Source organism: Salmo salar, chromosome ssa17, assembly GCF_905237065.1.
Source record: "Salmo salar chromosome ssa17, Ssal_v3.1, whole genome shotgun sequence".
Classification (NCBI taxonomy): domain Eukaryota; kingdom Metazoa; phylum Chordata; class Actinopteri; order Salmoniformes; family Salmonidae; genus Salmo; species Salmo salar.
In genome coordinates this window covers 25,604,970-25,632,498 of record NC_059458.1, presented here as the reverse complement: position 1 = coordinate 25,632,498, position 27,529 = coordinate 25,604,970, and the positions used below count along the sequence as shown (strand labels likewise).

At 45.1% G+C, this 27,529-nt stretch overlaps 1 protein-coding gene across 4 annotated transcripts; it reads left to right on the top strand.

The window, feature by feature from the left end:
- Positions 1-11: 11 nt before the first annotated feature.
- Positions 12-27,529, top strand: LOC106575656 (sentrin-specific protease 7). 4 transcript variants are annotated; one of them, XM_045699206.1, is made up of 22 exons: positions 13-217; positions 489-596; positions 1,921-2,009; positions 4,151-4,516; positions 4,905-5,005; positions 6,295-6,482; positions 7,068-7,431; positions 12,444-12,565; positions 13,421-13,567; positions 15,249-15,282; positions 16,755-16,979; positions 17,516-17,754; positions 21,200-21,276; positions 21,404-21,520; positions 21,867-21,986; positions 22,274-22,366; positions 24,046-24,218; positions 24,797-24,840; positions 24,947-24,990; positions 25,079-25,147; positions 25,263-25,413; positions 25,599-27,529. In XM_045699206.1, the coding sequence occupies exons 2-22, from the start codon at positions 489-491 to the stop codon at positions 25,740-25,742; spliced, it is 3,015 nt and encodes a 1,004-aa protein (XP_045555162.1). In that variant the 5' UTR covers positions 13-217; the 3' UTR covers positions 25,743-27,529. The 4 variants fall into 4 exon arrangements, with proteins under 4 accessions (XP_045555163.1, XP_045555162.1, XP_045555161.1 ...); XM_045699205.1 differs by having other exon boundaries at positions 7,065-7,431; XM_014152277.2 differs by lacking the exon at positions 16,755-16,979 and having other exon boundaries at positions 7,065-7,431.

Genomic DNA, 27,529 nt, shown 5'->3' with positions numbered 1-27,529 from the left:
AACAACTTCCTGTTAACGCTAGAGGCGCATCTGTTGTTGATGGCTTCCTGCTGCTAGATTGATGTAGCATTTTACTGGAAGCAGTCATCCCTTGCTTGCTAGCCAATATGATAACATTTAATTGGTTGCAAATGACAACGTAATGGCGTCTTTACAATGCTTCTTGTTTTCGTTCTTTAGCCATCTCTCCTTCTGATTCAGCACCCTTGACAGTTAAGTAAGTTTGCTTGTTAGCTAACTATGTTGGCAAACCAAAGGCTTTTCATATTACAGGTATCTAGCTAACTGTGTCACATCTTTCTGAACATAACCTGTGCATTGTTGTTCAGGCTAATTTGATTAGGAGGTGTTGGAAAATAGCTAGTTCTGGTCCAGTAACGTTAGTGGACGGATGCGCACTAACGGCCTGGACCAGAGCTACAGCATAGTTGGCTACAAGCAGGTCAGCGTAAGTGGCACCACCGTAATACAGTAATTCTTCATTTCAGATGGCAGTTCCCTTCAAAATCCCCAAGAGAAAACAGCCATCAGAAGCTGACAACATGCACATGCAATCCCCTCTCTCACGTCTCCAGGATACCTCCAGCCCATTCGAGGTATCCCGTATAATTTCCATTTGAAGTGGACATAGCCCCAATGAACTGCATTTTCACACAGTGACTCATTATTTGTGAATGAATATTGTGCTTATATTTGCTCATGGTGAATTTTTAAGCCTTGAGACAATTATGACATGGATTGTGTGTGTGCCATTCAGAAGGTGAATGGGCAAGACAGAAGATTTAAGTGTATGGTAGTAGATGCCAGGCGCACTGGTTTGAGTGTCGAACTGCAACGCTGCTGGGTTTTTCACACTCGACAGTTTCCCGTGTGTATCAAGAATGGTCCACCACCCAAAGGACATCCAGCCAACTTGACCCAACTGTGGAAAGTATTGGAGTCAACATGGGCCAGCATCCCTGTGGAACACTTTCAACACCAATGAATTGAGGCTGTTCTGAGGTCAACTCAATATTAGGTGTTAATAATAATATTATATGTCATGCTAATGAAACCTCCCAAAGTGCTGCCCAAATAACTCTACCTACATGTACATATTACCTCAATTACCTTGACTAACTGGTGCCCCCACACATTGACTCTGTACCGGTACATTTAGATTTACATTTTAGTCATTTAGCAGACGCTCTTATCCAGAGTGACTTACAGTAGTGAATGCATACATTTCATTTCATGCATAATTTTTTGTTGTTGTTGTACTGGCCCCCCGTGGGAATCGAACCCACAACCCTGGCATTGCACACACCATGCTCTACCAACTGAGCCACAGGGAAGGCTATGTACCCCCTGTATATAATCTCACTATTGTTATTTTATTGCTGCTCTTTAATTACTTGTTCCTTTGTATTTCTTATTCATATTTTTTACACTGCATTGTTGGTTAGGGGATTGTACGCATTTCACTGTAAGGTCTACACCTGTTGTATTCGGTGCATGTGACTAATAAAATTTGATTTGATTTTGAAATGGCACCCTATTTCCTATATAATCAATGCACTACTTTTGACCAAAACCCACAGGGTGGCTAGTGCACAACAGGGACAATGGCAGAGGAGGCTGGTGGGAGGAGCTATAGGACGATGGGCTCATTTTAATGGCTGGAATGGAATTAATGGAACGGTATCAAACATATGAAAACCACATTTGACTCTGTTCTATTAATTCCATTCCAGCCATTGCAAGGAGCCCATCCTCCGATAGTGCCTCCTACCAGCCTCCTCTGGAATAGGGTGCCATTTGCGACCCAACCCCAGACTAATTTAAACCTATCTCTCTCAAGACACTTTAAAAGCTGTAGGTCAATGTACTATGTAGCCTATGGGTTAATAGTTAAGATGAAAACACTGTGCGTCATTTCAGACAAGCTGGTGCAATGGCTCTTCAAATGGAAAAAGGCCTGAACAGGTTGGCTCTCTGAATGGACACATCTCCAGAGCAGGGAAAGAGAGGTATGTATAGAAATGATCTGTACATAGCTCTGGTCCATAGCATTCATGCTGCTGAGATTAATGAACAGCATCGACAAGTGACGTGACGCACTGGACCAGAGCTTATTTGGACAGTGCTGCTGGATTAAAAATGTCAATTATCTCTACTAGGTGACTTACTTGACTCACCTCTTGACCCCGTTGGGAGCATAATGTGTCAACCATGACACTCTCTCCACCACTTTTCTGCGCTTTCGCCTCATGCCTGGTTTTTGTTGGTTATTTTGTTGCCAGGATGCAGTGGTCATGGATATCTGCAGTGCTTACTATTTTCAGTAGATGGTGCTCTTCAACCAGTTAAATGTACCTGGTCAAAATGTCTAGTACAGTGTGTATAGCTGGAAATCATGATGACAAAAAAAGTGCAGGTTATATTACACAGATGATATTACCGTTACAGTTGAAGTCGGAAGTTTACATACACCATAGCCAAATACATTTAAACAATTCACAATTACTGACATTTAATACTAGTAAAAATTCCCTGTCTTAGGTCAGTTAGGATCAAAACTTTATTTTAAGAATGTGACATGTCAGAATAATAGTAGAAAGAATGATTTACTTCAGCTTTTATTTCTTTCATCACATTCCCAGTGGGTCAGAAGTTTACATACACTCAATTAGTATTTGGTAGCATTGCCTTTAAATTGTTTAACTTGGGTCAAACGTTCAGGTAGCCTTCCACAAGGTTCCGACAATAAGTTGGGTAAATTTTGTCCCAATCCTCCTGACAGAGCTGGTGTAACTGAGTACGGTTTCTAGGCCTCCATGCTCACACACACTTTATCAGTTCTTCCCACAAATTGTCTATGGGATTGAGGCCAAGGCTTTGTGATGGCCACTCCAATACCTTGACTTTGTTGTCCTTAAGCCATTTTGCCACAACTTTGGAAGTATGCTTGGGGTCATTGTCCATTTGGAAGACCCATTTGCGACCAAGCTTTAACTTCCTGACTGATGTCTTGATGTTGCTTCAATATATCCACATAATTTTCCTCCTCATGATGCCATCTATTTTGTGAAGTGCACCAGTCCCTCCTGCAGCAAAGCACCCCCACAACATGATGCTGCCACTCCCGTGCTTCACGGTTGGGATGGTGTTCTTCGGCTTGCAAGCATCCCCCTTTTCCTCCTAACATAACGATGGTCATTATGGCCAAACTGTTCTATTTTTGTTTCATCAGACCAGAGGACATTTCTCCAAAAAGTACAATCTTTGTCCCCATGTGCCGTTGCAAACCGTAGTCTGGCTTTCTTATGGCGGTTTTGGAGCAGTGGCTTCTTCCTTGGTAAGTGACCTTTCAGGTTATGTCGATATAGGACTCGTTTTACTGTGGATATAGATACTTTTGTACCGGTTTCCTCCAGCATCTTCACAAGGTCCTTTGCTGTTGTTCTGAGATTGATTTGCACGTTTCGCACCAAAGTACGTTCATCTCTAGGAGACAGAACGCGTCTCCTTCCTGAGCGGTATGATGGCTGCGTGGTCCCATGGTGTGTATACTTGCGTACTATTGTTTGTACAGATGAACGTGGTACCTTCAGGCGTTTGGAAATTGTTCCCAAGGATGAACCAGACTTGGGGAGGTCTACCATTTTTTTTATGAGGTCTTGGCTGATTTCTTTACATTTTCCCATGATGTCAAGCAAAGAGGCACTGAGTTTGAAGGTAGGCCTTGAAATACATCCACAGGTACACCTCCAATTGACTCAAATGATGTCAATTAGCCAATTAGAAGCTTCTAAAGCCATGACATACTTTTCTGGAATTTTCCAAGATGTTTAAAGGCACAGTCAACTTAGTGTGTGTAAACTTCTGACCCACTGGAATTGTGATTCAGTGAATTATAAGTTAACTAATCTGTCTGTAAACAATTGTTGGAAAAATGACTTGTGTCATGGACAAAGTAGATGTTCTTACTGACTTGCTCAAACTATAGTTTGTTAACAAGAAATGTGTGGAGTGGTTGAAAAGCGAGTTTTAATAACTCCAACCTAAGTGTATGTAAACGTCTGACTTCAACTGTACATGGTATTGATGTAGTTCCTGAGATGTTAGATAGACTTTTCTGAGACTTTGATCATTGTTTGCTTGTTTGCAGCACTCCTAACCGGCTAGTTTTGAGGGATGTCTGTGAAGCGCGTCTTGGACCTGGCCCATCAGACAAATGGACCTCCAGCCAGTCAACAGGCTTCCAGAGACCAGCTCAGACCCCAGAACACCGTCCAGTTGCCAGCCAAAGAGGGAATTCCCCGGAGCACAGCAAATGGAGAGAGACCCACATGCCCAGCACACTGTGGAGATCACCCCCTCGCTGTCAGCTAGCAGTCAACGGAACACCTAGGAAGCAGACAGAGTCTCTGACTCATAAGAATCCACCTCACATCCAATCAAGCCCTGTGACATCATCAACACACAAAGCTGAACAAAGACTCCCAGCAGTCTCTCCTCCCTGCTTCAAAAATGGGTATGTCATCAGGGCGGCACATAGCCTAGCGGTTAAGAGCGTTGGGCCAATAATCGAAAGGTTTTTGTTTCGAATCCCAGAGCTGACTACGTGAAAAATCTGCTAATGTGCCCTTGAGCAAGGCACTTAACCCTAATTGCTCCTGTAAGTCGATATGGATAAATGTAAATAAAATTACAATGTAATAGATTGATAACTGAAAAATGGAAAACTTTAAGTCTAGGAATTAGAACTTAGGTGATTTTTTAAATGTGAATTGACGTCTGATTCTGCTTGTTCGGTTCACACTTGTTCTGGTATCTGTCACTCTGTCAGAACTAGAAGTGACACCGACCATAGAAATCTGCTTGGAATCATTTGAACTGACTGTACCATTCTCCTCCACTAGATGGCGCCCCAAGAGGGCATCAGACACACTGTGCCGGAACAAGAATCAAGAGACGGGGTGTGTATCGCCACTGCTCAAGACGCGCCGTGCAGAGTTCAGTGGTCAGTGTGTCTCTCTCACACACACACACACACACACACACACACACACACACACACACACACACACACACACACACACACACACACACACACACACACACACAGAGAGAGAGTTCATGAGGTGAAATCCTAGCCTACCATTCAATCTTTCTCACACAGTCCAAAACAATCCCTAGACAATGTGCTCAGCTTAGGGAGGCCTGATGAAGACAATCTACACTTGTGGATGCTACGGTATTTTTGAAAAAATGTATTATTTGTCTAAAAACATTTTTCTTAAATCTCGGTGCCCAGTCTAGGCTGTAGATCCACAGCAGTTGGAGGCCACTTATATCTACATAGGCCTAACCAATTAAGGTTCAAACATACTTGTGTAATCAGGAGTTTTCCTCGTTAAGTGTTTTGTTGGAGTTTCAAATCAAATTTTATTGGTCACATACACATGGTTAGCAGATGTTAATGCGAGTGTAGCGAAATGCTTGTGTTTCTAGTTCCGACAGAAGGGTCGAGACCCAGGGTCTCGAGCCTAATGACGAGTTTGGAGGGTACTATGGTGTTAAATGCTGAGCTGTAATCGATGAACAGCATTCTTACATAGGTATTCCTCTTGTCCAGATGGGTTAGGGCAGTGCGATTGCGTCGTCTGTGGACCTATTGGGGCGGTAAGCAAATTGGAGTGGGTCTAGGGTGTCAGGTAGGGTGGGAGGTGATATGATCCTTGACTAGTCTCTCAAAGCACTTCATGATGACGGAAGTGAGTGGTACGGGGCGATAGTCGTTTAGCTCAGTTACCTTAGCTTTCTTGCGAACAGGAACAATGGTGGCCCTCTTGAAGCATGAGCAGTGGGCTTAACATTTAGCAGGTGTTGCTGTGTCTAACCAAACCTCCCCTTACGTTTCCCTCTTCTTCTATATTGTGTTGGCAAGCCTGACCATTTTCCTGGTTGGATAAACAAATGCTTAACTTTATGGCCTTGTTAAAAATGCCTGCAGTAAACAATCTCTTGCCGTTAGACTGCTTTTCTTTTAACTCTTTCTCGTTCAGGAGACGTCACATTTAGCTGTGTGCTTTAGCCAACTCCTGTGGCTATCGCTGTCATGTCATACATGTAGACACCCAGGCTACTGTCTCTTCAACAAGGGTCAAAATGGAACTGTTGCGTTTTACTAGCTTATTTAGTTGTTTCGCTTCCCGCTGGGGCCACCCATACGAAAACATTTATCAAAGTCACTTTGGATAAAAGTGTCTGCTAAATGGCATATATTTTATTATTCTTTTTCTTCCTCAGGAGATTCCCAAATGTCTGTGAGATGCAGCCCAGTGGAGTCGGAGCAGGATTCTGCATCAGAACCGTCTCCAGAAAGAGAGGTGGACACTTCCTCAAAGACGGACGACAGGCGCTCTGTCTCCCCGGGAGACTCAACATGGAGGAGACATGACTCTGGGATGAATGGATCTCCTCCACAAAACACAGAGGTAGGACTATAGCTGTGTCTCAAGTGGGACCCTCTTCCCTAGATAGTGCACTATAGTTAATAGGATGCCATGTGGGACGCATACAGTTGACTGGCCTCAGGACTCACATAAATATATGTCTAGTAGAAAACAATTCCTTATACTTACTAGTCTGGTACATGGTTATTGGTCGTAACCATACTTGTTAGCTAGCTAGGTTGAGCGTTGGCTAGCTTTTTCAGGCATTGTTTGTTAGTGTTGGCTAACTCAGTGTTGCTAGGTCTATTCCTCACAGTGAAATGACAACAGTGAACAGCCAAGTTGCTTAACTTCCACCCTATACAGATAGTCCTGATTCAGCGGAGCTGATAGCTCCATATCTTGCAACAGGATAACACCCCAGGGTAGCTTGGTCTATAGAATAGTATAAAGTCTTGTAAAGTGTAGAGAACTATATGAGAACAAACTGGTTAGTGTAGGGGCATATGCAGGCTCATAGGTTTTCGTTTAGGATTTCTTTTTCTAGTTGATCGTAATCATTTCTAGGGGAATTTCTGTTCGGTAAACCCCTGTGACTAGTAGTCCTACCTGGTGTGCTTTCAGAAGGAGAGGAAGGGAAGCTCAGGATCACTGCAGAACCAGATCAAGAGGACTAGTGGTTCACCAGGGACGGGCCCCAGGAGAAGTGTCCCTGTCCCAGCAGGCCACCAAAGCCAGAGCCCAGATAGTGACGACCCTCCCGACCGCCCCTTGACGTCAGGGGCCAGAGGTGCATCCACAGGGTCCCCGAGACGCCCCCGCTCTGCTGTGGCTTCAGTGACCCAGGCCACACAGGAGAAGCGTTTTTCCTTTAGCATGCCTCCCCTCCGGGCTAACCCCAACCTCACAGACAGAGAGAGGAGACCTCCAACCAAGTGTCTCTCCCTCCATCTCAGGCTGAGGAGGCCCAAGCCCACCTCCACAGAACCTAGTAAGTTGACCCACTGTTGAACCCTTCATAACATATTGATCAGAACATACCACATCACGCATAGACTGGCGGTTTGACGTCACATACTACTCTGTAATATGAGTGTTGTTACGCTGAACCAACATTCTAAACGAAGCAAAATGCCCTCCTCACCCAGTGGCGTCAGTATAGAATATCATCCGACACCAATGGATGAAGAGGCGAGGAAGCGGCTTCAGCTGTATGTCTTAGTGGGGTTCAGGGCCATTACATAACAGGCTGGCTAGTATCACCATACTCGATACTAAAACGTTACCACAACAACAACAGAAAGAAGGCCTATTAGCCAAATTCCCAGAATGGCACTTGATCCAGACAGATAAACTCAGCTACAGCTGCAATCAGTTTGACTTTCTTTTACTAATCTAAGTACCAAACAACATAATGGTCATTTATTTGAATGGTAAATCTGCATTGATAAACCGGGTAAATCAAGATGTAGCCTAGGTCTAGTCACAATACAGGTGAATGCATATTATTCAACAGGAGTGTGTGCATGCAGTGAGTTATTGAGCTTGTTTTAGCTGATATTATGGAGCTACAGATGATAAACAATCCTTTCTATTTAGGACTTATTTTATTGGCAACTGTTAGAACATATTTTATTGTACTGATCAATATTTGCATAGAAGAAGCAATATATTTTATCAAAGTGTGCGGTGTCTCTTTAAGAAAGTAATGAGGTCATTTGCAAGGCAGAATGTGGCTGTGGAATCTGACTTTGTGGCTATGCAAACCAGACTCGAGGCGAGGGAGACTAAGGGTGCGTTCGTAAATTCACTCTGGCTAGAGCCGATTAAAAACTGATGAATTTACAAACGCGCAACACCTGTTGAATATTACCGGTGTCAGTGAACGTTGGCAAAAAACAACTAAATTGTTGCCAGAATCACAGTTAGTCACCAATGCTCTGGATAACATGAAAACAGCCTAACCAGCTCTGCTAGGGTGAGTAACATGGTCAGGGTGAGATGTTCTCTCATTTATGTCTGGAAGTAGCTAGCATGCTACAGAACGCTCGGATCAACCTTTCTCCTCGGCCAGAGCGTCCAGTGTACAATCTGAACGCTCCCGAGAGCGAAACACTCTGAATTTACGAACAACCCAGAGCACATTCTGACACACTGGAAGCAATTTACAGGGAAGCTCCCTCTGTTGGCAAGGTGCACCACCACCGTGGTGTTAGAATAGATCCTCTGGAAGGACCTAAGCTCCACCCCTATAACCAACACTAACCTTAACTTCTATGCAACTAAGCCACGCCCATAGCCACTGATTGGATCTGTGGACCTGTTCTAGCAGAGACCCATGGGCTTCCTCTCTCTAGTGGAGTCTTGGCCTTCAAATCCCCAGTGATTAGGTAGTAACGAGTACAGGAGCCTTCATAATGATGACGACATGGGGAGCTGGGGAGCCAAGAAGCAGTTGGAAGAGAGAGGAAACTCAAGCTTGGGTTTGTAATTTTTGGTACAGGCAATATTTGCCATTAAAATACATTTTTGTCAACATGGGGCTGGGGCATCACCAGGGGAAGGATGAGGACACAACATCCGATGAGGATCCTCATCTGGTCTGCATTTGTTCTCTCTTCTCCTAATGGGTCCTAGTTCCAGCTTTACAAGCTCTTTGTGTTCAGAGATGTGTAGCCAGAGGCGGGCATGGGAAACCATCAGCTGTCAGCGGTGCTGAGAGATTAATGCCTGCCTCCACCGCAGAGGGGTGGCTCACTGTTTTTGAGGTGTGTGTGTTTGAATATGTGTGTGTGTCTTCACGTGCACTCAAAGTGCTGACAAGGAAAAGACCATAGTGATAACGAGAGCAGAATTGGTTATTCTCAGTCCCCTTTGTCCCTCCATTTTAATGTTCCATGCATTAGGGAGGAGGCAGGCAGGCAGGGAGAGGGAGGAGGCAGGCAGGCAGGGAGAGGGAGGAGGCAGGCAGGCAGGGAGAGGGAGGAGGCAGGCAGGCAGGGAGAGGGAGGAGGCAGGCAGGCAGGGAGAGGGAGGAGGCAGGCAGGCAGGGAGAGGGAGGAGGCAGGCAGGCAGGGAGAGGGAGGCAGGCAGGCAGGCAGGGAGAGGGAGGCAGGCAGGCAGGGAGAGGGAGGCAGGCAGGCAGGGAGAGGGAGGGAGGCGGCAGGCAGGGGAGAGGGAGGAGGCAGGCAGGGAGAGGGAGGGAGGAGGCAGGCAGGGAGAGAGAGAGGGAGGGAGGAGGCAGGCAGGGAGAGAGAGAGGGAGGGAGGAGGCAGGCAGGGGGGAGGGAGGAGGCAGGCAGGGGGGAGGGAGGAGGCAGGCAGGGAGAGGGAGGGAGGAGGCAGGCAGGGAGAGGGAGGGAGGTGGCAGGCAGGGAGAGGGAGGCAGGCAGGCAGGGAGAGGGAGGAGGCAGGCAGGCAGGGAGAGGGAGGGAGGAGGCAGGCAGGGAGAGGGAAACGGCAGGAAGTGGGAGGAGGAGGAGAGAAGAGGGATGAGACAGGAGGGGAGGAAGAGGGAGGAGGAGGGACGAATATGTAGGTGCCGTGTGGATCAGTTGGTAGAGCATGGCGCTGCAACACCAGGGTTGTGGGGAGGAGGAGGAGGAGGGAGAGGAATATGTAGATCTCGTGTGGATCAGTTGGTAGAGCATGGCGCTGCAACACCAGGGTTGTGGGGAGGAGGGAGAGGAATGTGTGGATCAGTTGGTAGAGCATGGTGCTGCAACACCAGGGTTGTGGGGAGGAGGGAGAGAAATGTGTGGATCAGTTGGTAGAGCATGGCGCTGCAACACCAGGGTTGTGGGGAGGAGGAGGAGGAGGAGGAGGGAGAGGAATATGTAGATCTCGTGTGGATCAGTTGGTAGAGCATGGTGCTGCAACACCAGGGTTGTGGGGAGGAGGGAGAGGAATGTGTGGATCAGTTGGTAGAGCATGGTGCTGCAACACCAGGGTTGTGGGGAGGAGGGAGAGAAATGTGTGGATCAGTTGGTAGAGCATGGCGCTGCAACACCAGGGTTGTGGGGAGGAGGAGGAGGAGGAGGAGGGAGAGGAATATGTAGATCAGTTGGTAGAGCATGGCGCTGCAACACCAGGGTTGTGGGGAGGAGGAGGAGGAGGAGGAGGAGGGAGAGGAATATGTAGATCTCGTGTGGATCAGTTGGTAGAGCATGGCGCTGCAACACCAGGGTTGTGGGGAGGAGGAGGAGGAGGGAGAGGAATATGTAGATCTCGTGTGGATCAGTTGGTAGAGCATGGTGCTGCAACACCAGGGTTGTGGGGAGGAGGAGGAGGAGGGAGAGGAATATGTAGATCTCGTGTGGATCAGTTGGTAGAGCATGGCGCTGCAACACCAGGATTGTGGGGAGGAGGAGGAGGAGGGAGACAAGTAGTCACCCAGATTACTGTGGATAGCCAAAGCTCCCTATAAAGCCCATTAGTCCTGTGTCTGTCTACTGGCACTTGACCCACACTGACCCAATCCCCTTCCCCCCTCCACTTCCCCCTCCGACTCTGGGTCCTTCCGCTGCTACCAGGAGCTTCTAGTCCCCCCTTAAAACTAACCCATTGACTTTGCGTGAGCAGCTAACAGCCATCTCCAGCTAGGTCCGTGGTCCTATGTCAGGACCTGGACAATGTAGGCTAATCTGTATTTATGTCAAAGGTATTGGTGAACAACAGGATATAGGCTAATGTTGCGTACTTCATCATAATCAATGTGATATAGTAAAAGGGGAGGTGCAGTTAAAAACGTGATTATTCTTAAAAAATATGATGCTATTTTCACACTATGTTGTAATATCACAGAAATTAAGATAATTATGATAATGCCCTTTTTGTGTAAGAGATGTTAGAAAACAATGCCTTGAATTTCAGCTTGTTCAGGTGGGATGGAACTTTTGGCCCACATCATGACATCACAATGTGATCTGATTATAATAGAGCAATGACTGTTCATCTGGGTAAGGGGATGGGCTCTAGACCATCCTATCAGCCAATCAGGGCTGTCTATGTAAATATCTTCACATTTGTTTCCTAACGCCCACATGATCAGACAGTGTTTGAAGGGCGAAAGGAGGCTCAGGGAAATGCACTCAGTTCCTGATGTTTGGTCAACTCAGTGTAAATTATAAAAAAATATATATGTTGGAGTTATTTTCATTAAATAAATAGACTGATTTATTAGACATACAGTGATTTAAAAATAAGATTACAAAGACTGCTTGGGGGCTTTAAAAATTGTGATAATGGCCCATTGCAATGCTCATCCTCCCTACAGTGTATTAGCTAATTATTCATCATAGTCATCTTGAATACAAATTGATACCACTCCAATCCTCTTAAGTCCTTCACTGACTGTTAGTGTGCCAGCATCTGACACACTCATTAACACACTGACTTGAAAGTGACAGTCTCAGTCGGTGGTAGAGCACAGAAAGGACCTCCTGCTCTAACTTCAGTGACAGTCAGTGTGCCAGCAGGTCCTTCGTGAAGCCACCCCATTGACACATTAACGGTGTCAGTGTCACTTCAAGGTGTCAGTCTCAGTAGGTGGCGCCATAGATATACAACAGTTATGGGTGGTACAGCAGGACAAGGTGCTCCAGTTCTGGCTAGCTCAGCGCTGAGCATCACACTCCAGATTACTCCCTGGCAAGCCTATTACCCTGGGCCCACCAACCCCAGCCTTGGCATTGACCGGCCTTAGTGTGTGTAGGCACATTACTATATACAGTGCAATCCCCTCACCTACAGACTGGTGTGTGTACACATCTGTCTCTCTCTCCTCTCTCTTTCTCCTCTCTTTCTCTCTCTTTCTCTCTTCCCTCATTTTGAAAGAAAGGCTTGTATATTCTGGGTGTAGCTACCTTCTGCTTATCATTTAAGCCCAACTTTTTTACGCCCAGCTGCTGCAACAGACCGCCGGCCTGTAATATTATCAGTCCCCGTTGTTTGTATAACGACAGTGTATAATCACCATACTAAGTTGAGTGTGTCTGTGTGTCAGTTGTGCTTTCCAGTGAGGATGAGGAGGACATGAACGATGAAGAAGAGTGCCCCAAGCTGAAGACCCCACAACAGAGCCCCAGGCAAGGCCAACCCACCCCAGAGGAACATGTACCCAAACAGGTAGGAGGGATGAGGAGGGGGCATGATCATGGTACGTCATCACGTCAGAGGCCTATTCACTTTAATTGAGTAGAATTCTAATGATATGGTTCTAATTCTATGGTTGCCTGGGCAAATAACATATTGTCTGGTTTTGAAAAATATTAGAGCATTTGACAGTCAGAGAGCATCAACTCAAGCAAACAAATCAAGATGGACATTTGTATATGCAGTACTCAGAGATGCCAGCTATTTCAGACTTGGATTGAGAGGTCAGACTTGGAGAAGACAACATTGTAGCCTATATCACGACTGAGGTGAGGTTTGCCAGCTCTTGTCAGCTAACTAACTGCCTGTCTGTAACACATGTAGAGGTTTAGCTAACAGACAGTGGGGACTGGGAATGTGTAAGTAATAAAATAAACCAGTCTGGTGCTGGGAGATAATTAGTAGTAGAAGCGGGTAACTCTGGTTAAGATCCAACATGTTTGTTATTGTGTTTCGAGACGCTGTAGAGGAACAGATGTAACCCCTGTTGTTGAGCATCTTGAACAGAGCTTCCCATCTCTGTTCTAGGATTTCTATGTTGCTCAGTGCAGTGTTTCTTCTACCATTACTGTAGCTGGAGGGGCCTAGCTGAAGGGCCTCCACCTTAAACTCCATCCACTGTAACTTGTTGCAACTAAAAGACAAGACATCACCAATTGAAAATATTCTAGGAAATCGTGGTCGATTTAAAGCATTTGCTTCCAGGAGGTCCTTTGTTTCATGCCTGGGAAGAAATCTATTTAAGCAGTTAAGGTGGATATGAGGTGTTTTATGCAATGCTGTGAATTATCTCAACGTGTGCCGGTGCCTCTGTGTTGTGATTGGCAGGCTGTGGTCGGAGAGAAGGTCACGGGGTCACAGAGCGTATCGGAGCACCAAACTGGCAGCACACAGCCACTGCCTCCTATCATGGAACTGTCCTTCTCTACACTGCACGCTGGGGTGGTCCGAGCACAGGCCAATGGAAACCTGGTGGTAAGACACTTTGGCTAGTGGTGTGTGTGTGTAGGTCACTCTATCTTTGTGTACACATAGGCGCGTGCTTATGCTCCACATTCAAAATTAGCTGTGCATAATACATGTGCGTTCCAAATTTGTGTCTCAGTTGAAGCCTGTATGAATGTAAGACAGAAACAACCAGGTTCTTTCCCCACTGTCCTGATTTCACATCAATATTTGCCCAGCTTCTCTTTCTTTCTTTCTTTCTTTCTTTCTTTCTTTCTTTCTTTCTTTCTTTCTTTCTTTCTTTCTTTCTTTCTTTCTTTCTTTCTTTCTTTCTTTCTTTTTCTTTCTTTCTTTCTTTCTTTCTTTCTTTCTTTTTTTCTTTCTTTCTTTTTTTCTTTCTTTTTTTCTTTCTTTCTTTCTTTCTTTCTTTTTTTCTCTTTCTTTCTTTCTTTCTTTTTCTTCTTTCTTTCTTTCTTTCTTTCTTTCTTTCTTTCTTTTTTCTTTTTTCTTTCTTTTCTTTCTTTCTTTCTTTCTTTCTTTCTTTCTTTCTTTCTTTCTTTCTTTCTTTCTTTCTTTCTTTCCATGCTTTCTTTCTGATAGCTTCCCCCTTAATGTGATTGGCCCATCACTAGTTTTTGTTCCTGGTTTATATTTTAATAAAGGACATGTGTTGTCCAACGTCTTAATGGGCCAGCCCTCACAAAATAGGGCTTACATATTACACTCATGGGATGGATGGAGAGAGCTGTAATAAAACAGAAGATCAAATATGTGTCGCTACTTTGAACACTTCGAACACAACCTTCACTGGCAGTCTCAAAAACCCACATGCCAGTCTCTTGCTGGAACAATAACATGATAAGCAACTCAAGACCATAACTGGCAAAACATCGGCAGTTTATCACCAGGTGTTCTCCAAACTCCCATCAAGTCCATTCCAGGGCCATAAAATCCTTTAACAAGCAATTAAGAAATAGTGTGGTGCTAATGACAGAGTCCCGGGGTGAATTAAACCGTGGTCAGTGAGTCCGGAGCAGTTGCCTTGTGGTCAATAGATTACTGTGTCAAACTGTTGTTGTTTTCCACTGTGAGATTAGCAAAACAACAGGGAAGTCCCCATTGCCTATTTTATTTATTGATTTATTTAGCTGCTTTTGTCATGTCTGGAAACTTTCCTTCCGTTGTTGAACGAGGCATGGTCTTTTTTTATTGACAACCCCTTTAAACAGAATATGTATTATTCTGTTATGATTGGTATTGTTTCCATAGCATCCATGCTAAATATGTCCAATGTGAATACCTATTCAATCCTTTCAGATCTATACAAGTGCGTCTGGTCTAGGGGAATAAGGGCCTAGGGGAATAAGGGTCTAGGGGAATAAGGGTCTAGGGGAATAAGGGCCTAGGGGAATAAGGGCCTAGGGGAATAAGGGTCTAGGGGAATAAGGGCCTAGGGGAATAAGGGCCTAGGGGAATAAGGGCCTAGGGGTTGGTCAAGACTGAGCATCAGGGTCAGGGGTCAGTCTACCCTCCTTAGTATATAAACCCAACAGGATGCTTTATAATATCCCTCCACCTGTCTTCAATCTCTTTACCTCTTCTCTAATTAGCTATTTTATTCATCCTCCCTTCCTCTTATTACATACCGTAATGACAACATGTCAGCATTTTCTTCCTGCTAATATATTTCATCTCCCTCCTCTTTTTATAGGTAACAGATGATGGCATCACTCTACCGCTGAAAGGTAATCACTGACAGCTTGACATTGCAGGTGTGTGGTGGAGTATGACCTAGCCTAATGATCAGATGAGGAAAGATGATAAAAAGGTCTCAATAAGTCTCAGAGGGTGAAGTCACTGTGTGTTTTAGTCTTTACTGCAACACACGCAGGGTCCTTCCCTTCCCCATGGGGATCATATGGGCTCCATAGCCTCCCTGATCCACCATCTTCCGCATAGATTGCGGCCTCAGTGTCTTTGTGATGAGACTTAGGTCAAGGTATTCAGATGAGGAGGGCAGATGAGTGGCAGTCTGTTTGTGCCATCGTGCCAACTCCTTGGCCCTCATTGTCATGCTAAACATGTTTGGCTTGACAATAAGCAAATGAGTTGGCAAGAGCACAAACAGATCTGGAACCAGGCTTGTGAAGTCAGACTGGCAAACACACTTCTGTTCTGAAAGTGTAGTGCTGAAATCCATTGTCCAGGAAGGAAAGGTAGGCGGCCAGTACGATGCAAAAAACCTGTAGTTAATGATTTACAGGTATTATATACATGTAGAAGGATCAGATCAGCCTATTCTATATTTAAGCAATAAGGCCCGAGGAGGTGTGGTATATGGCCAAACAACTGTATACCCCGGCTAAGTTCTGTTCTTAAGCACGACGCAACGCGGAGTGCATGTATACAGCCCTTAGGCCGTGGTATATTGGCCATATACCACAACCCCCTGATGTGCCTTATTGCTATTATAAACTGGTTACCAACGTAATCAGAGCAATAAAAATACATGTTTTGTTATACCCGTGGTATATGGTGAAATATACCACGGCTGTCAGCCAATCAGCATTAAGGGCTCGACCCACCCAGTTTGTAATATTAATGATGTATAATGATTTAATTCCAGCTTGACGTTCCCTTAGATAACCCATCTTTAATCCTTTATATAAATCTCATTACGGTTACTCTTGTTATTGTCCCATGGCTTACCCTGTTGTTTACTGTAGGTGAGCATGTAACGACCCTGGTCAACCCTGGTCAACTGTCTGTGACCACACATGTGCCCCCATACACACACTTACACCTGAACACACACACACCTCTACACACTTACCTGTTTTTCTCTGGACTGGGTTAGGGTTAAGAAGCTCAGCTTAGGGTTCTATTTCCGTTTGGCGACGGTAGGCCATACTGGTTTGCACAACTTTTTCACCCCACTTGACTCCAGGTGCATATGTGGATCTTACTAGTGTCCTAAGACGCTTATGTTGAGCAGGAGGTGGTCAGTTAGTGAGAGCATGGTGCTAGTAACTCCAGGGTCTTGGATTCGTAACCCGTGATAGTCAGTGTATTAGACAGTCTTTCTGTCTTCTCCAAAATACTGTATAAGACCCTTAAATAAATGATAGAAATAATCCAACAAAAAAGACTTCCCTGTCATCAGATATCCAGTATGATCAAAACAGAATTATTACACCTCACCCCCCTTCTCCAACAGATTCCAGGGTGTCATCCGAGGAGGAGGGGGGGGTGTCGGTGAGCCTGGTGGCGTCTCAGCTCAGGGGGTACGCGGTGTGGGACGGGGGTCTAGCCCAAGACGGGAGTCTCTTCCAGGGTTGTCCCAGCCGAGCGGCCCCCTCCCTGCTCTTCCTCTGGGTGTCTGAGGCCCAGGCCAACCTGGTGCAGACAGAGCTCTCAGCCCTCCACCCCATTACACTGCCTGGTAAGACTACCGTACCAACTGGGAGAATTAAGACGAGACTTGAGAGTCCATGTTAACTTTAAAAGAGCTCACTTGAAAAAGAGACGTCAATCTCAATGTGACTTTCCTGGTTAAATGGAGGATAAATACATCTATAGTAATATGAATAGTGGGTCAACATATTTTCACCAGATGCAGAGAATTTGATGCACGAGGCGGGATCAATTAGGACTGGTGTTCCGTCCGATCCAGAGGTGGATTAATCGAGTAAAGGTTCAATCAAGCTGTGAAGGTCAACAGGAAAACAAACTTCCCAAGATTTTGCCTCCAAAACCTAAAGAAAGACAAGGAAGTGTAGAAGTGGTGTGTTGTCCTTAATGTGGGCCAGTTACTGAGTGTTAGTGGGCGGATGACAACGCAGCACACCGTCATGACTCAACCACACTTTCTAGAGGAAAGTATGTCATCACCTGCCAACGTGTGGAACAGTGTGTGTCTCTGTGTGCATCTGTCCGTGTGTTAATGTGTGTGTGTTCCCTCCTATTGTGGCTATATAGGTCAGGCCTGTCCATTCCTCCTCCTGGTCCTAAGAGAACAGCTGGGTGATCTGCAGGCTGCTCTGCTAGCCTCCATGCTGGATGTAGAGGCCTTCCGTCAGGGCCGCTCCTACGACCTGAAGAGCCCCCTGTCCTGGGCAGACGGCCTGGCACTGATACACAGCTGTCCCCAGGACGCCCACCTCCTCACCCTGCTGGGGCAGAGCCTGGTGGCAGACCCCGGCCTGGGGACAGCAAAGGTCAGTATAGTCACTCAGGAGCTCAGAACTGTGTGAATATGTCTGTGTGTCTGTGTGTGTTTATGTGCTTGACATTGTGTAAATACCTCTGTGCTCTTTCGTCCCCTGGCCCCCCCAACTCTCCATCCCTCTGCCTTAAGATGCAGGCTCAGCCTCAGAGGTATAAATTGATAAACCTGTTATAATAATGTCTGTGTTATTCAATCCACTGTGAGGTCTGGGTGCACAACATAACAACAGGTTCCATGAAGGCCAGTTAGTGGCGCCAGCTAGAAGAAGTGGCCCTGTCAGCACGCACACACACGGTGTGAGTGGCCCCTGACTCAGTTTTGATGAAGTGACAGTGTCCAGTGAGGGGAGAGATGGAGGGATGGGGAAATTGGAGGGATGGAGATTGGGAGATTGATGGATGGAGATGGGGAGACTGAGGGGTGGAGATGTAGAGATGGTGAGACTGAGTGGTGGAGATTAGAGGTCGACCAATTCATCGTAATGGCCGATTAATTAGGGCCCATTTCAAGTTTTCATAACAATTGGTAATCGGCATTTTTGGAAACCGATTATGGCCGATTACATTGCACTCCACGAGGAGACTGCGTGGCAGGCTGACTACCTGTTATGCGAGTGCAGCAAGGAGCCAAGGTAAGGTGCTAGCTAGCATTAAACTTATCTTATAAAAAAACAATCAATCTTAACATAATCACTAGTTAACTACACATGGTTGATGATATTACTTGTCCTGCGTTGCATATAATCGATGCGGTGCCTGTTAATTTATCATTGAATCACAGCCTACTTTGCCAAATGGGTGATTTAACAAGCGCATTCGTGAAAAAAGCACTGTCGTTGCACCAATGTGTACCTAACCATAAACATCAATGCCTTTCTTAAAATCAATACACAAGTATATCTTTTTAAACCTGCGTATTTAGTTAATATTGCCTGCTAAGATGAATTTATTTTAACTAGGGAAATTGTGTCACTTCCCTTGCGTTCTGTGCAAGCAGTCAGGGTATAGGCAGCAGTTTGGGCCGCCTGGCTCGTTGCGAACTGTGTGACGTCCATTTATTCCTAACAAAGACCCTAATTAATTTGCCAGAATTGTACATAATTATGACATAACATTGAAGGTTGTGCAATGTAACAGGAATATTTAGACTTAGGGATGCACCCGTTAGATAAAATACGGAACGGTTCCGTATTTCACTGAAATAATAAACGTTTCGTTTTCGAAATGATAGTTTCTGGATTTGACCATATTAATGACCTAAGGCTCATATTTCTGCGTGTTTATTATATTATAATTAAGTCTATGATTTCATAGAGCAGTCTGACTGAGCAGTGGTAGGCGGCTCGTAAGCATTCATTCAAACAGCACTTTCCTGCGTTTGCCAGCAGCTCTTCTCTGTGCTTCAAGCATTGCGTTGTTTATGACTTCAAACTTATCAACTCCCGAGATTAGGCTGGCAATACTAAAGTACCTATTAGAACTACCAATAGTCAAAGGTATATGAAATACAAATGGTATAGAGAGAAATAGTCTTATAATAACTACAACCTAAAACTTCTTACCTGGGAATATTGAAGACTCATGTTAAAAGGAACCACCAGCTTTCATATGTTCTGAGCAAGGAACTTAAACGTTAGCTTTTTTACATGGCACATATTTCACATTTTCTTTCTTCTCCAACACTTTGTTTTTGCATTATTTAAACCAAATTGAACATGTTTCATTATTTATTTGAGACTAAATTGATTTTATTGATGATTTATATTAGGTTAAAATAATTGTTCCTTCAGTATTGTTGTAATTGTCATTATCACAAATATATATATATATATATATATATATATATATATATATGTATAAATAAATAAATCGGCCGATTAATCGGTATCGGCTTTTTTTGGCCCTCCAATAATTGGTATCGGCGTTGAAAAATCATAATCGGTCGACCTCTAGTGGAGATGGCTTGTTGGACAGAGTTAGGGGGGGTAGGATCACACCCAACCAGCTGCAGAAGTGAGCTTGGTCTCTACTGCCTCACAGGTCCTAGAAGGATGGAGGAATTACACAGGCAGTTAGAAGGGATCTGGGTGGGCGAAGGTGTGTGTGTGTGGTGGGGATGATGAGTACCGCAGGGGTGATATGTGATTGGCGGGGAGTGTGTGTGTGTGGCGGGGGTTGTGTGTGTGGTGTGTCTGTTCCAGGGAGGGCCCAGGAACGTCAGGGTTTTTGGGGCCAGCTGGCATAGACCAAAGTAGGCCACCTCGTTGGGGTCTTTATGAGCTGGCTCCCTTGACCTCCTCTGTGGACGCAGTAACATGCAAGCATTTTGCGTACCAACTACACAATTCTCTGTCCATGTACGCCGGTACAAGATCCCAGTTAAAAGTACCAAGAAATGAATAGGGCCCGATATTTTTATTTTTAACATTTTAATTTAAAAGAAATCCACTGAGTAAATCTAACATCCCGATTCTCGAGCTGCAACACACAGACATGTACGGAGTTTGTGTCAACGGATATGGAGATTAATGCATAATTATTCGACGGAGCTACCCGGTGTCTGCCCCTCCTATTTGTTGTGATGCTGAGTTATCCGACTGTGTAGGTAAACACTTGGACAAATCCATTTTCAACTCCGTGTGTTGTGGAAAGGTAAACATTAATTGTTTCAAGCTAACGTTAGCGAACATAAGATGGACATTCAGTGAGCTCTAAAGTGCCAACAGTTCACTCGCATTTGCTAGTGAAAGAAATTAAATGCAAATACGAAAAATAACTAGTCGCATTTGTGCGATTGTGATATACATTTAATTCTGCGTCCCATTAGTTGTATTTTCACGTAACATTACGAGGATCACGCAACCTGATAGACTAACTTTAATTATGATCCACGTCACAAAAAGCATAAAAGTATAATAAAAAATAAATATAAACATATTGGCATTAAATGGAATGCTGTCAAGAAAGAAAGTCTTCCAACCTTTTATAGACTTGATTTTGTACAATTCTATAATTGAGATCAGACTCACAAACAGCGCGCGTGCGGGGAAAGAAAACCCCAATTCGGCTGTGCTATGCTCGCGTGTTGAATCTCCAATTTGCAGCGCGCGTCTGGTACTCTAAAAAGTTGGACAGAGTTGGCAGGTCTGCAGCATGTCTGGCCAACACACACACAGTGAGTGGCGTCATCCTCTTCCTCTCTGCTGTTCATCATCAGAGCAGACCTTGACTTTATCATCTCGACCCCCCTCATTCTCATCACTCACCAAAACGTTGAATTTGATCACCTGTTCCCCTTGTCCAAAATACATTTGAGGAAAATCCCCCATGCAGTCAGATGAATCTGTAGAGTAAAGTCTGAGGTGTTTGACTGGGGTGATGACTTCTGACGGGTGATTCTGTAATGTTTTTCTGTTCTGTTCTTGTTCCGATCAGGGGAGCCCCAGTCGGACCAGAGGGAACCACAGAAGCAGAGAGCCTTACTCCAGACTCAAGGGCCTGCTGCCCACCAGGTGAGGGCAGTACATCCTGCTGCTCACCAGTTTATTGTTATGGATGGTTTTCAATGTAGAATATACATTAGTTGTTGTTGTATTAGTTGTTGTTTACACATGAACTATTGTATCTCTTCATCATCAGGTTGATCCAGTACCCACCCCTCCCTTCTAAAGGAGGAATCACCGTGACAACAGAGGACCTAGACTGTCTGGACAGTGGCCAGTTCCTCAATGATGTCATCATCGACTTCTACCTTAAGTGAGTTCTAGTGATCTGCCTGTGGACCAATGTTTTTCTCCTGTCATGTGAACATCTTAGCCAGCTGGCAGACGTGTAACCTGTGATTATACAACGGGTGGATTTAATCCTGAATGCTGATTGGTTCAAACCACAACTAAGTACAGTGAAGCAAGACTGAGGGGACTTTTCCGACCAGCATCCCATTGACAGGCTAGCCAAAACCTAAAACTGACCATTATCATAACCAAACCCTAACATTAGCTTCATTTAACATATATGGAAATCAGCCACGTCCCCTTAGTTTAGCCCAGCCACACAGCATGTGACAGTACAGCAAAACCTCAGCATCTTCCTGTCCCCTCAGGTATCTTCTCCTGGAGCGGGCCCCGGGGCCTCTGGCAGAGAGATGTCATGTCTTCAGCAGCTTCTTCTACAAGCAGCTGACCCGCCGGGACACGTCCCTGGAGGAGGAGGCTGCCATCCCGTAAGGAGATCAGCACTCAGCGTCTTTTAACAGCTTAGTGGGCGGCTCGACCGCGCGTCACATGGTGCCACGCGGGGGGCTCATGTTTGGCCTTAGGCTCCTGGCGGCGTGCTCTACGTGGGCTGGTGGCTTAGTCACATGCTAACGATGTTAATGATGGTATTGACAGAGAAGTTAAGGAGCATTTTACTCTTGTTAAGAGTATTGTTAAGAGATATTCTACCTGGATTGTGATGGAAGGAGTAGTATGTGTTGCTGTGAAGTGTTTCCCCTCTCCTTCCTCTCAGGGCCAGGGACAGGAGACACCAGAGGGTGAGGACGTGGACCCGCCATGTTGACATCTTCAACAAGGACTACCTGTTTGTGCCTGTCAATCACAAGTGAGTGAGAATCATAGACACGCATGCGCTCACACACACTCTCTCACACACACTCTCTCACACACACTCTCTCACACACACTCTCTCTCACACACTCTCTCTCGCACACACACGCGCGCACACACACACACACACACACACACACACACACACACACACACACACACACACACACACACACACACACACAGAGAGAGGGTAGAGCCAAGACTTGGACCAATAACGACACCATTTCTGTCGACCTCACAAAGCGGAACAGAATACTACTACTCTACAGAATACACCACTCTACTTTACCCTACTCTGCACTACACTATACTACACTGCCTCGCCCTACACTACACTGCCTTACCCCGCCCTACACTGCACTGCCTTACCCTACACTATACTACACTGCCCTATACTACACTATACTACGCTACTCTACTCTACTCAACACTACACTACTTTACTCTACACTACTCTACTGTACACTGCTCTATACTACACTACACTACTCTGCTGTACACCACATTCCCCTTGATTGGGGAAAACAGTGCTCTTTTCTTCATCTTTCCCTCTAGCTGTCATGGCTCTGACAAGGAGACATGAAAACAGGGACATTAAACTGGAGCGGAGGCAGTGTCCAGGCAGGGCAGGGCTCCAGCATAGTGGAGATGTGGCCTGAGCTGTAGTCTGTCTGTCTCTGTCTGTCTGTCTCTCTCTGTCTGTCTGTCTGTCTCTGTCTGTGTACTAGTCTCAAGGCTGCCTCTGTCATGCCTGACAGAGACAGGGCCGGATGTGCGTACCTTCATTCATATGGCTGCACAGCGTCATGTTCCCTGTTCCCTCAACTCCCCACTTCACTTTAGGACCACAGTAGAAGGGTTTTAGTCTACATACTGTACCTTTGTCAACCCCGGCACATTGATTTAGAACCCTGGCTCAGTCCGTGGAGTGTGGCTCTTGCAATGCCAAGTGCTGTAGGTTCAATTCCACCCATACGGAAAATGTCTGCAGGCATGACACTAAGTTGCTTTGGATACCTGTGCCTGCTAAATGGCATATATTATGATATACAACTACAGACCTATTGTACATATCTTAATGGGTTTTCAATAGAAAAGCATCAATGACAATACCTCCCGACTGACGTGTAGCTGGAAAATGGGCTAAGCTCCAGATACGGATTTATATTCTGACACGGTATGTTCCTATACAAGATAATCAGGCCAGGCTAGGACAGGGGCCACGGCCAGGCCGGGACAGGGGCCACGGCCAGGCCGGGACAGGGGCCACGGCCAGGCCGGGGGACACAGCTGTTCCCTATAGTGTCTTGTGAATGCCATTTACTCCACTAGACTGACAGGTTTCTATCTTTACACATTGAAACAACACATACTGCCGGTTGCTCTGTATTGCCATGATCAAATCCATCTAGATATCTAGATGAGAATGTAGATATGGTAACACAGATCTCTGTATCCCCAGTCCATTACGCTTTCTCTCCTAGGATTGGATGAACTGTAATGTCCCAGAGGGAAAGATGTCTTAGACACAGTACTGCTGTATACAAAATAGACACTGTACATCATTTATACGTAACCCTTATCATACACATTGAACACTTCTCATATAGCCACATTCATGATACATTGCACATTCCCTTGTGTCTGATTCCCTTGTGTCTGATTCCCCAGAGCACACTGGTACCTTGTGGTGATCTGTTTCCCTGGCCTGGAGCAGGCCCAGCATGAGGAGTGGTCTGGCCCAGCTGGAGCGGAGGCCAACGGGGGGAAGAGGAAATGCCAGCCCCAGGCTTCAACTGGGCCTTCTCCAGAGGCCAGCAACCCCAAACTGCAGAACGGAGCAGGTGCGTTTGGACAGCGCCGATGCATTGTGTGTTTGTGATATTTACCTTGGCAGAACCTCACTTCTCTCACCAGGGCCCTGTAACAGCGTTTCTAATCTGCCCGGGTTGCATTCACACGCTTTGTTTAACTTTAACTTTGGGTTCGATCGTTTTTTTTTGCCTCAATATTGTTGGAAGTTAGCCAGGGGTCTTTTTAGGCTGCGATGTCAGTCCCTAACTACCCGTTAAAACCCTATGTTAGGGTTATGTTGTTATATACAACTGCAGACCTCTGAAAATGAGGTCTCTCTAAAACAAACTGTTCTAGCCATACCTGGATGTGATGTTTGTGTTATGTGTGCATGTTCATGCGTGTGTGTAATTGAATCCCAACTGCAGATGGAATTATTTGGTTGGCCTGGTGGCTATAGCGCAGGTCTAGCGTGCCCTCCATACCCAGCCAAGAAACACTGAGAAACGGAGCATGCACATTTGGCCATAACGCCACAGAACAAAATCAAAGTAACTAAACAATTGCTGCTGATTTAAAAGGGACGTGTGTGTGTGTGTGTGTGTGTGTGCGTGTGTACGTACTTCAGGGGGAGCCAGTGGGACACCTACATTGAGGCCCCACAACCCACCAGTAAATATCACCCTCTTTTGTAAAACAATTAAAAAAAATTACAAAAAATATCAGATGTTTTGAGCGTGTGTGCACCATTCTAAATGACATTATCTCAATTTTGAAGGCGTGTACCCAAGATGGTTGTCAGAGGGAGACCATCATTAAGAAGTGAGTGCATTAACTGTGAGTTAACTGGCTGTACTTCCTCCATCTATAACAGTGTGTGTAATGTCACAGGGTTGTCTTCTCTCTGTAGACCCTGCATTCTCATCATGGACTCCCTGAAGATCTCTTACCATGAAAGCATCTATAAGCTCTTGCGGGAGTGAGTACTCTCTGTGTGTGTCTGTCGCACTTGCATTGTTTTGTGTGTGTGTGTGTGTGTGTGTGGTTCATATATGTGTGTAGACTAGTTTCAATCTCTCCCGTCTGTCCTCCAGTTACCTACATGTAGAGTGGGAGGTGCGTAGAGGAACACGCAGAGACTTCACTGTAGACAGTATGAAGGCTTCCCACTGTACAGTCCCTCTACAGGACAACAGCAGCGACTGTGGCCTCTACCTCCTGCAGTACGTGGAGAGCTTTCTGCAGGTACGGCCCTCCCCCTCTAACCTCCCACGCTTAACAACAAGCTGACATCAACCATCCATTTCATTGGCATTTTTCTGACTCCACTACACTGTCTAAAACACTTGATCTGAAATGATAACTGCCTGTCCCATGCATGACATCACACCTTAATCCAAACCTCTGGTTGGCTCACTGACTTTCTCCAGAACCCAGTGGTGCACTTTGACCTCCCCCTGCGTTTGGAGCGCTGGTTTCCACGGCAACAGGTGTGGAGGAAGAGGGAGGAGATCCGGACCCTGGTGATGGAGTTGCACGGTCGTCATGGCAATGGTGGGAGCAGCTGCAGGTAGCCAAGGTACCTGACCAGCAATGCACTACTACTACAATACCCCTAAACTGTGAAGGACTTTTATTTTTCAAATGTACAATACATGTAATATTTATACTATTTTTGTATTACTATTTTTTTTATAGAATGTCACAGGATGTTTGTTTCTCACTTGTATGTAATGTGAATGTACAAAATAATAGGATCGTAAAATTGAATAAAATTGTTCATTTGTAATGTTTAGTTTTTATGTTATAGAAGAGAGCATTTGGAATGGACATTATTACACAAGGATATGAGTGAACACACATCTAGTTTGCTGAGCAAAAGTGTAACTCATGTACTCAGAACAGGTTTATTTTTCAAATGACTCACACTTAAAACCACTATAAATATTAAAGTCAATATTACTCAGTTATTCCTGTTCAGGCTGTTGTTTCTGACCATCAGTCATAGAGGTCTCAATATGCATGATTGTTTGCAGCTGCTAAACAATAGTGTTATCACTACAGACAAGTCCACATGTTGGCAGTGTTTTAGTTTTGGCTCCTCATATTGTAGCTGCTTAGTTCGTAAGAAAAACCCAATGTTCCAGTGGGGAACACCGAGTAAGCTTACACAATGACCGCTTATAATATGATGATTAGAACAGCACCTCTCCCCTGTTCTGTTTACAGGCAGAACTAAATTCCCCTCTAAGTTTGTGCTATATGAAAGTCTAGGGACCTGACTCACTCTTTCATAAGAAACAGAAATAACTCTCCCCACACAGTAAGGGTTTCCATTTGGGTTTCTGTTTGTTTTCATGGTGTAAACGTTGATTTGTTAATGGCATGTTTATAATGATGTATTTATAATGATGTATTTATAATGTGGTATATTCCTGGATTAAAGATGCCCCCAAAGTCTACCTAGCAACAGCTTGACAGAACTCTCTTCTGTCACCATCACAATATTGTAGAGCGAGAATTCCAGATATTACCTTTAAGTTGTTATTGTGTTTTTCACACGGGCACGGTTAATAGGTTTTACAGTTTGGGTCGTTAACACTAAGTCTGATAGGATATGTGCTTAACCATATGTACTTAATTGGGTTAAGTTGGTAGAATGAGCGTTTTTGGATAATTGGAGTCTTTGGTGCAGCCTCTCACAGCATGTGGGCCCCAGACAGAGCCCTCTTAGACAGGACAGAGCCCTCCTCCTCCACCCCTACTGCTGTTGGAAGGGTAAAGGTCACCTCCCCACACCTCCCAAATTAGTTGGGCTACCCTTTTCCTATTCGCCCCATCCAAATCTCTACTCCATTGATTTAGCCACTGTCAGAAAATGGCCCCACTACTACAGTATAAAAACTAGTGTTTATCAATTTTTCCATATTGTTATCCTAATACTATAATTATGTTGGCTTTAATTCTGTCTTATAGTTCAGTTAAAGCCGTATAGTCAAATGCAGTAGCCGGTTTGAAGGTTTAAATTGTGCTGTTAAGGTAGCCATAGGTTGACTGGTTCACTATGGCTGGGCTTTACGGCTGGGTTCAAGGGTTCCATAGAATGAACCAAGGACATCCATACTGCTTAACTCGTCTTATACCTTCCAGCCTACAACTACTGATGCATTGGTTTAGGGTCTGGAGATCAGGACTGAGATCAATGTCCTTCCAATAGACCGGTCCAGATAGTCAACAGGTAGTCTGGAGACGTGTTTATAGAGAACCGTGTTAAAGCAGATACATTTACAGATAGTTTAACTCATTTAAATGGGCTAACATCAAATCTACTTTGTAATGACAATAAAGAAACTCCATCAAA

Coding starts and splice junctions, on each gene's coding strand:
- LOC106575656 (XM_045699205.1), top strand. CDS start 489: ATGGCAGTTCCCTTCAAAATCCCCAAGAGAAAACAGCCATCAGAAGCT. Junction 24,841..24,946: donor TGAGGCCCCACAACCCACCA/GTAAATATCACC, acceptor TCAATTTTGAAG/GCGTGTACCCAAGATGGTTG. Junction 24,991..25,078: donor AGGGAGACCATCATTAAGAA/GTGAGTGCATTA, acceptor TTCTCTCTGTAG/ACCCTGCATTCTCATCATGG.